The sequence below is a fragment of the Neoarius graeffei genome, chromosome 20 (genome assembly GCF_027579695.1).
Source record: "Neoarius graeffei isolate fNeoGra1 chromosome 20, fNeoGra1.pri, whole genome shotgun sequence".
Classification (NCBI taxonomy): domain Eukaryota; kingdom Metazoa; phylum Chordata; class Actinopteri; order Siluriformes; family Ariidae; genus Neoarius; species Neoarius graeffei.
The window spans coordinates 25,914,808-25,924,628 of NC_083588.1; the positions used below are offsets into that span (position 1 = coordinate 25,914,808).

At 40.6% G+C, this 9,821-nt stretch overlaps 1 protein-coding gene across 4 annotated transcripts; it reads right to left on the reverse strand.

Moving 5' to 3' along the window:
• Window positions 1-3,019: 3,019 nt before the first annotated feature.
• Window positions 3,020-9,433, reverse strand: LOC132869221 (G2/M phase-specific E3 ubiquitin-protein ligase-like). 4 transcript variants are annotated; one of them, XM_060902557.1, is made up of 14 exons: window positions 9,371-9,433; window positions 8,627-8,772; window positions 8,020-8,239; window positions 7,859-7,934; window positions 7,501-7,760; window positions 7,007-7,116; window positions 5,964-6,056; window positions 5,692-5,865; window positions 5,517-5,600; window positions 5,154-5,404; window positions 4,933-5,061; window positions 4,336-4,476; window positions 4,126-4,240; window positions 3,020-3,837 (listed from the first exon to the last, which is right to left on the reverse strand). In XM_060902557.1, the coding sequence occupies exons 6-14, from the start codon at window positions 7,098-7,100 to the stop codon at window positions 3,620-3,622; spliced, it is 1,299 nt and encodes a 432-aa protein (XP_060758540.1). In that variant the 5' UTR covers window positions 7,101-7,116; window positions 7,501-7,760; window positions 7,859-7,934; window positions 8,020-8,239; window positions 8,627-8,772; window positions 9,371-9,433; the 3' UTR covers window positions 3,020-3,619. The 4 variants fall into 4 exon arrangements, with proteins under 4 accessions (XP_060758540.1, XP_060758539.1, XP_060758541.1 ...); XM_060902556.1 differs by having other exon boundaries at window positions 5,668-5,865; XM_060902558.1 differs by having other exon boundaries at window positions 5,668-5,865; window positions 5,964-6,878.
• Window positions 9,434-9,821: the final 388 nt, after the last annotated feature.

The following is a 9,821-nucleotide window of genomic DNA, read 5'->3' on the forward strand; positions in this document are numbered from 1 at the left end:
CATAAAATGAAGGGGGTAAATCATTATAAACTAGGTCCAGTCATGGGCCTGAGCATCTTGATCCTGCTGGGGCTCACGGGAGGATTCGTGTGGTGGTCGATACAGGGAACCCAGACTGACACAGAATCGAGACGAGGGAGACATCCAACTCCTAATTTGTATAGGCAGTATGCTAATTTTACAGCTAAACAAGCTAACAGGTCAAATTGTCTAGTTTGCTCCACCCTGCCACACACCATTACACAACCATTTGTGTTTGAGATCGCCAACACAACGGATGAAGATACTGCGCGAGCATGGCGAGCCGTGAGGGAAGTTTTATGAAGGTAGGATAGTGCCATATATCCGAAGAAGAGCAGACTATGATTTGCACTTGTAAAACCCGTAATTCGCAACTTGTGAATGCGCATCTCAGAGTTTGTAAGTGTAACTTCAGATCCACACATCTGCAAAAAGCAAACTGCAAGCATATTTCACAACTTGTGAAAGCGCATCTTCGAATTTGCACTTGTAACTTCAGATCTGCAAAGCTGCACAACAGGATTTGCATGTGCAGGTTCCTATTTGCTCGCTCAGTTGCGTCATCCTTCTCACGTGATTTTTGGCACGATTCACTCGGATGGATTTGAAGGAAACGATTTGCGCGCAGAGACCAGGAATGCCTGTTCTACCACTTTTGTCCAGGAGGTGGCAGTGTGGTTATTGGCCATGCAAAGTCGTATATAGGGATAATATCTCAATAAACGGCTCTGTGGCCATGAATCTTGGTCTGCGACACGGCGCCACGAAAGCATGGAGGGAAGAGGTGTTCAACAACGTGTAAGTAACATTATGGTTTAAATGTCTTATAGTTAACTAACTCTGTAATATACACGGTTAGTGAAATTATCCTATTTGAGGTAATGTGCACGTAAAAGCAGCCTTGAAGAATGAGGTAATTAGGCTATCTTGACAGGCTAAGTTGGCTAACTATATTGTAATACACGTGTAGTAACATTTACAGTTAGCGAAATTATCCTAATAGAGGAAATTTGCGAGCGATACAGCTTGAAGAGTATAGGTAGTTATCTTGAGAAGCTACGTTAGCTAACTGTATATAGTAGGCTAACGTTTCACAGCAGTGGCGAGCTGACCATCGGGACCACTCCTGGTGGCCTGACAGTTAGCCTGATTTAAACAGTCAACTTCACCAGCAATAATATAGTAAGCAATTAAACACACCTATGACAATGGGCAACATTGGATTGTGGTATATTAAAACGCGCTGCCTGTCTTTGGGCTGCACAGAGTATCCGCCTCCACTGAGAGAGGAGAGGAGCAGTATTATTTTTTCCTGAGTGCTGCAGTGACTATTGGCGGCTTTCCCTCCTGTTTTTCAGGAAAAAAACGATATTCAAACAGAGAACTTAATTGACATAAGGAGAGACCATTTTTAAATCTATTTTGTACATCATTTTCCCCTAGACATATAAACATGTTTATACGACTATGGTTTTTCGATATTTTCTCCGCTGTCCATGATTTGTCAGTCAATAGTTATTTGGCTACCGGTACTTTACTACTGTTATTGTTACCATTCATAAGCGCATTGATATGGAACGGTGATTACTTTTTTGGGGACTACTTCAAAGGTAGGCCATTTATACGACGTTAATGGCCACCCCATCAGCCAATCAAGGAAGAGAATCCCATTGTTAAGGGAGATAAAAGTGCAGTAACTGATGCAGAACCTATGTATGTTTGCTAAGTGCCTTTCATGTATAGTACAATAACAATGGAAAATTGTCTTTTATTTACAGGCACTGTTGCGTCATGTCCTTCAAAGACTGCTTACACGCCTGGAACATGTCCTGCAACAGCCACACCTGGACATGGACTTCATGCAGTTTGTATGTTGTCAGGAGAGAGTTTTTCTCAGTGCCATAGCAGGTCAAGTCACTATTCCAGCAGAGGTAATTGCAGGAATAGATGAACTGGACCGTACGATCAACACTGAGATTGATCAAGAAAAAGTAACAGCATTGAGTATGGAGCAAGGTGCAAGAGGGCGCCCAAAGACACTCATTTCTGACGAGCAAATAAGCAGCCTGTTGGAGTTGTCGTTCCCTGTCCCGACAATTGCTGATTTACTTGGGGTGTCCATCAGAACAGTGCGTCGGCGGATGGAGGAGTTCAACCTTAGTGTTAGGGCCTCCTACAGCAACCTCTCAAATGAGCAGCTTGATGGGATTGTGTCTGAGATTAAAACCAGGATGCCACGTGCAGGATACCGCATGATGAAAGGGGCATTGGAGGCAGAAGGACACAAAGTGCAGTGGGATCGTATCCGAGCATCACTGCATAGGGTGGACACCCTTGGTGTGTATTCCTGCATGATAAACCTTGGGTGTGTGGTGAGACGGAGCTACTTTGTTCCGAGCCCAAGGTTTCTCATGCACATTGACACCAATCACAAACTGATCAGGTTAGGTTTTTTTTGTTTAATCATGCCTGATGTTTAATTAAAAGTGGTGATATTCACAACCACCGAACTAAAGGAGTTTACATAACTGTGTGGAAGATAGTCAAAGGAGTTAAGTTGTAAGCAACTGGACTCCTTGTTGGAGCTTGAAGACCGTTCACCTTTTATCCCCAAGGCTTTTTCAGTTCTGGCCTGATGTTTGAAAACCAGGAATTATATCTCTGGATCACTGGAGGTGTGAACCACACCCCTCATTTCCATGACAAAGGGGTCATGAGTTACCCGTCAAGGTGTGAATTGGAGTGAGATATAACTCCTGGTTTCCAACATCAGGCCAGAACTGAAGAATCCTTTTGGATAAAAGGTGAAATGTCTTCAAGCTCCAACAAGAAGCCCAGTTGCTTACAACTTAACTCCTTTGACTACCATGACCTGGATGAATGAGAATCTACACAGACAGCTATAAGGTGCAAATGGATTTTTGTATTGTTCCACAGTCAAATTATGACACTCCTTTCTGTGCTCTTGAGACTGAAATAATGTACTGTTCTAAACCAGTTTTCCAACATAAAGATTTTTTTAGATTGGAGAAGAAGACTGCACCTTTTTAAAATATACATTTTATCCCAAGATAGTGAACAAGTGTTTCACATGGGATCATGACTTTGTTTTAATATCACTTTCAGGTGTTAAACATTCCCCTGCTTGACTGGGAAAGCAGTGGACTGAGAACAGATCCAAACCCTGGGGTTACTGTGCCTTCAATTGCTTGCCCTTTGAGCAGTGCACAAATGGAGGAGTTGAAACAAAGGGTCAATCCAACGGCTCCATCTTTGTCCTTTGGCACAGACCAGTACCTGGCAACTCTGCAAGTGGTGCAGAATATGCTTGCAAGTTAAAATATTGTAGTTACCACAATGTTAATGTCCACTTTTGTTACTTAAATAAATAAACATGCTGATGTTTTACAGTGCTTTTCATGTTTTTTTTTTCCCCTTCTTCACTTTAGATGTTGACACACTTAACAGGCAGTGCTTCTACAAAGACAAAAACAGTCATTCCAGAGAACCTAAACCTTAAAAAATTGAATGAAATTACATGAAAGGTTGCATATACTGTAGAAAGTCAATCAAAATAACTTTATGCCTGTGTCACTTGTTATATGAGTCCAAATCCAGTGTTGCTTGTTTTGATGCACGCCTCTAGGTCCTTTTGAAACTGCCTGAAATCAGTGTAATGAGTGGGAAGACAGAGTGTTTCAAAACAAGTTGCTGCTCTTGGGTACTTTGATGAAGTCATCGCGACAATGAGTTCACGGGGCAAGACCTCCCATCCAGTCCAAAAACGCAGCAGTTCTTTCCAGTCATTGCTGGATGCTGCAGGTGAAAGACCAGATGTCTGTTGACCATACTTTACAAAATGATGGATTCTTGAACAAATTGAAGTTGGGTGGTCTCTGTTTACATCCATGTCCAGTCATAATCAGTATTAGCTGCAGCATGTATATGGATGGTATAAGATACTAATACTAAGACACTTACTGATTATGAGTGGACATGGACGTAAACCGAGAACAGTCAGACATTAACTGACACAGCACGTTTACATGACAAAGTAAAATATAGAAAATATTCTTTAGACGTTACAAATAACTGGTCACCTACCATTCTCAATAAATTCACGAAGGTATCCTGTTATGCGACTTGTAGTTTCGACTGGACATTCATCTTCAGAGTCGTCATCTGTAGCACTGGGCCAGGTAATTACACGTAGAATGGCCTTGAAACATTTTCAGAAGGTTAGAGTTAGATCTGAGATCAACCACAGTTCCCCTTAAAGGCTATGCACTTGGCACTTAAGCATTTTTGTTTTACCTCTGAAGTCAATGAGGCATCCTTCTCCCTTGGAAAAATTAAGGGTACCACATCAGGTTTTTCTGTCATGAGATGCCAGAGATGAGTCTCTTTTAGACCCTTGCGCAGTTGCTTCACTTGTCTGGTGGTGCGTCCAATGACCTTTAAAAATGAGAAATATTTTTATGTTAGGAATGCAATGTCCTTGGTCCATGGATAACGTCTTGTATAAAATAAGGCTCGAGGAATTAGCTATCGACATGGCCATGAAACGGAACATCACTTAGTAAATGCTGTTGCTAAATGCTGTGATTGTGAATAATTTTATTTTTTCCATTAAAAACCCATATGAAACACACATTTAAAATAGAATTGAAATCCTGAAAATTAATTTATAATTTATACATGTTAACAGGACTAATGTTGGTTAAAAATAAACTCGTTATCTGTTATGGCAGTCTTTTTATGTGGACAGATTTCTCCCCAAGGAACCCTAATGGGAAAAAATCTGTAATTGAGGCACAAGTGTTAAATGCCTAGACTAAGTGCACATTGAATCTTTTGCTCCATCTACAGTACTGCTCTCTAGTAATACAGTAACTGCAAAGTAGGACTCACAGAATGAAGAAGCATTTTTTCACATAACCATCTTCGGTTATTTTCAGTTACTCTGGGAAGGTCCCATGCAAAGGCCAAATTCTGAACACGCGCTTTCTCTTGTTCTGATAGCTCTGATGTTCCATCAAGCTGTAAAAACAGAAACAATGCAAGCATGACATTTGGAAAATGTTCACCGTTTTGGACAATGCAAGGCCAACAGTTATTTCAACTCAACACACCAAAGTGATTGTTTCACGAATGTCGACATCTGGGCAGTCCTTTATGGTTACAGTTGCCACGCCAGGGCTTCCGCCAAGGAGGACGTGTAGTATTGCCTGGCTCATTCCCACAAAACCTGGGCCACCATGGAGAAAACTATGTCCCAGCATCCTTCCAGCCATCTGGAAAAGGTCGCTGTCAACGAGCAGTGATGACGAAGGAACCAAGTAGTCTGGCTCACCCTCAAAAAGCTGAGTGATATTGGCATTTCCTGCATTCAAAATGACAAATATACCAACCTTAACAGATGAACATTCTGTTCATTGAATACAATTCTTAAAAAAACAAACAAAAAAAAATGCACAGAATAAAATTATATTCACCACAGTTCAAAGAAAAGCCTGATCTCAGCTTTTGTATGCAGATGGAGAAGAAACGGGTCACCCCCTCTCCAATAGCAGTGTCCCCTAGGATGGACATGAGAAGTGTTCAATTCAATTGAGCACATAATTTTTAAGTTTGTGTAATTCTTACCCTCCAATTTGCAATTCAATGGACCTGCCCAGTTTTTTTGGTGTGCTTTATAGAATGCAACAATTGTCCTGTCCTGGTCTTCTGGGCTCTCTCTTAAATCCATCCTTAAACACAGTGGAGGTCCAGAGTCATGCGTTTTGAGAAGAGCCTCTCTGAACAGTATGGCAGCTTTAGCAGGGTCCAAGGCTACTTGCCACTCTGTTCAAATAGTAGAGTGAGGAAAAATAAGTCAGATTGAATGTGTGTATCCCATAAATATTTTTTCCAATTACACTTGTTAACAAATCTTGTTATACCATCTGTAGTAGAATCAGTGGGTGCTGCTACTGAGAAACTTCTGGATGGACCTTCTAGGGCCTCCAACTGTGCCATCTGATGGATCGATGTCCCTAGTAGTATAAATACAACACAATGATTAATGTAATTCTGACATTCACAAACCCGTTTCTTTTTCCAAAACAGTAAGTAGTGTCATGTCACTCTTATGGTAGCACATGTAAATAAAATGTTACCCTACAGAAGTAAAAGATTGATTATAAATGTAGATAATATCCATGTTGTTACACTTGGTTCTTAGAACCCAGGTCTCCCAGGTGGTAATCTGTGGACAACCCACCAGTCTACGGAGCTGAGAATGGTACGACTCAATAGCAGGCTAAGGAAATTAGTGCATGGGTTTATTCCAATAGTAACTCAAGGCAAAAGCTCAGTTTCTCAAACAGATAATTCCACTTAGCACAGCGGGTCAACAGGAAAAGAATAGGCAAATCCAGTTCACAAAAAACACAGAAAATCCAAACAGATATATTCCACGAGGTAAGTTTAACAGGTAATCCAAAAGGTGATTTCAGTCCACAAAAAGCACAGAAGCTCCATAAGGCAAAACATAGGCGGAACAGGGCATAGGTACTTCAGAACAAGGAAACCAGTGAAAACAAGAGAGAGTTCCTTACTGTGTTCTCCTCGAAGACTCAGCAACGACTGAATGAAACACATGGCTTAAATACAAAATGGCTAATGGGTGGCAAGGCAGGCACATGACCAGAGTAACAGGGTGCAGGTGAGAGTAATCAACCAAGGACACAATAGGAAAGGTAACATCACATGAGGCTAGCCCACAAGGGCGACATCTAGTGGCCAAAACACAAATGTCCAGAGAGTGGTGAAGGAAGTCCATGAGTGTGACACATGTTTCTGATGATCAGATTTTTCTGTGATATACACAGTAACAATAATGACAACCATGTATGTTACACAACTCTTTTCGATTATTTTTGGATGGACTATTGTACATAACTTTAGTCATTTCTAAACTGACTGAATAAATCAAAGTACTTACCTCTCACCACACATGCTGGCATGCATTTCAATTGTGGCAGAGGAGAATACACATGAACACACTGGACATGTTGCATTGTCCTCTGGGATCTCATCACATGCTTCAGAGTCCTGGATTTTGAAGGAAATTGAAACTATTAACACATACTGTGCGTTACTACATTCCAGAAATACAATCAAAGAGAGAATTTTCACTTTAAAAGGGACATCATTATTGAAAGACAACCTCTACGGGAAAAATTACTTTATGTACTTGATAAGTGTAGTGATAACCTAAGCAGTACAGTTATATTATGAATATATTTGTTAGTATTTAACAGATTCATAACGTTAAAAAGTACACCAGGAAAATTCAAGAAGTCATTTACACCTCATCATGAACCTTGTCAACAACTGTATAGGCTACTGTGTTGTAAATAGCAGGCCTATTAATGCGCTGGACATAAAAGTACAGATATTTATCATCATTATAGGTTTGTTAGTAAAATAGTGAACCTGTAGTGTCCCTTGACATTTCTCCAGGTGGACTAGCAGAACATGCACCGGCATGCTTGACCCACATTTTTTACAGTCACTTTTCGGCATTTTTGAAAAGAAACTGTCATCTTGTGGGAGGGGAGTTGTATCAAGTTCTTCTTGCAGAGGCATAATGAATAGTGTGTTTTTGCCATTGTTAGAAGCAATTTTTAACTGTCTGGCAGAGTACCCCTCTGCTTCGGGTGGAAGCAAGCTTAGCTTGCGTTGTCCAGTGCCTCCTATACAAAAAGAACACACACACACAGATTTATATTACTCTTTCATAATAATTTTAATCTTATTTGAATAACGTGAGGTCTAGTTCAGTAAATGCTACCTGAGGCTTTGTAGAGGAGCCATCCCCCAGTTAAATTCCCCATTTTGGGAAACTCTTGGGTTAGAAGTGATGTGATCTAAGAGAAGATAAAACTTAAGCTCAAGACAGATCTGATACAGGCCGAAATGCTAATATAAGATCAGCTGTAAATTAGTTTGTACCTGGGTATGGTCACTGTCCTCTGACATAGAAACATTCCTCCGGCCAAGCCCTGACATCAAATAGGATACTTCATCAGACGGCTGTGGTGTGCGGCTCATGGTCTTTGGAAGCAGGTAAAAAATAAAAGAGCATGTCTTGGAGACCGAGACATTTTGCCTTACTCCAACATATGGCCTCTTTCTACCTCTTTGACCTCTCTGGAACAATCCAGGAAATGACCTGAAAAAAAAAAGACATTCAGTCATTTTGTTGACTTAAGAAACCATTTTTTGCAGCTGTAGTATAGTCATTGATATTTCTATTCAATTCATGTGTTGAAGCACTGCAGCTCCCATTTTACTGACTGTGACAACTTTCACATGATGAAATATCAAGGGTGTAAATTTGAGTATTCAAAGTTCAGCTGAGTTAGTATCAGAAAAGCACAAGTCAAAAATACAAGGTCAGCAATCACCAGCAATTAGTCAGCAATTACCAATGCCACAAATATTACCACTGAGTATTACAAGATAGGGACAGGTGCATGTGCACAAAGTGGATGGTGTTTATTTCCTCCTCATTTGTTGAACAGTTTATTTTGGTTAATATGATTTTCAAAGGTCAAACCTGGTCATTTCCTGATGAACTGTAGGCTGTTGCCCTGCAGTTAGGTTACTTTGCGGTTGAGATGTTCCCACAGGTTCATCTGGCAATTGCTGGACAATAGGTTGCAAGACAGAGAGGAGGTTCTGTGCTGCATCCCGTATACTGACCTGTTTGGAAAAGAAACGTGAAAAACGTAATGACTGACAGAATTTAAATGTTTCCACATACTTAAACTTTCACTTGCTCCCGTATGCCTATACACATTACAACATTCACTGCATTTTTAAAGGGTGCCGCGAAACAAGATATTTTAGGCGGCAAAAATCACAAACAGGCCAACGCAGTCCTGGAGGGACTGATTAGCTAACTTGGATATTTGCAATCTAATGTTGCCCATCGACATATGTGGCGTCACGATGCTCCTGATGGTCAGCCCGCCACTGATGTGAAACGTTAGCCTACTACACGTATGTTACAAGCACAATTATATACAGTTAGCTAACGTAGCTTCTCAGGATAACTACCTATACTCTTCAAGCTGTATCGCTCGCACATTTGCTCTATTAGGATAATTTCGCTAACTGTAAATGTTACTACACGTGTATTACAATATAGTTAGCCAACTTAGCCTGTCAAGATAGCCTAATTACCTCATTCCTCAAGGCTGCTTTTACGTGCACATTACCTCAAATAGGATAATTTCACTAACCGTGTATATTACAGAGTTAGTTAACTATAAGACATTTAAACCATAATGTTACTTACACGTTGTTGAACACCTCTTCCCTCCATGCTTTCGTGGCGCCGTGTCGCAGACCAAGATTCATGCCAAAAATCACGTGAGAAGGATGACGCAACTGAGCGAGCAAATAGGAACCTGCACATGCAAATCCTGTTGTGCAGCTTTGCAGATCTGAAGTTACAAGTGCAAATTCGAAGATGCGCTTTCACAAGTTGTGAAATATGCTTGCAGTTTGCTTTTTGCAGATGTGTGGATCTGAAGTTACACTTACAAACTCTGAGATGCGCATTCACAAGTTGCGAATTACGGGTTTTACAAGTGCAAATCATAGTCTGCTCTTCTTCGGATATATGGCACTATCCTACCTTCATAGGGTATTCTCGACATATGAGTTGTACCCATACACATTTATGATAATGAAAGTAACCTTATTGTGATTAATTACTTGACAAATGTAATGCCCATTTGGGTCTG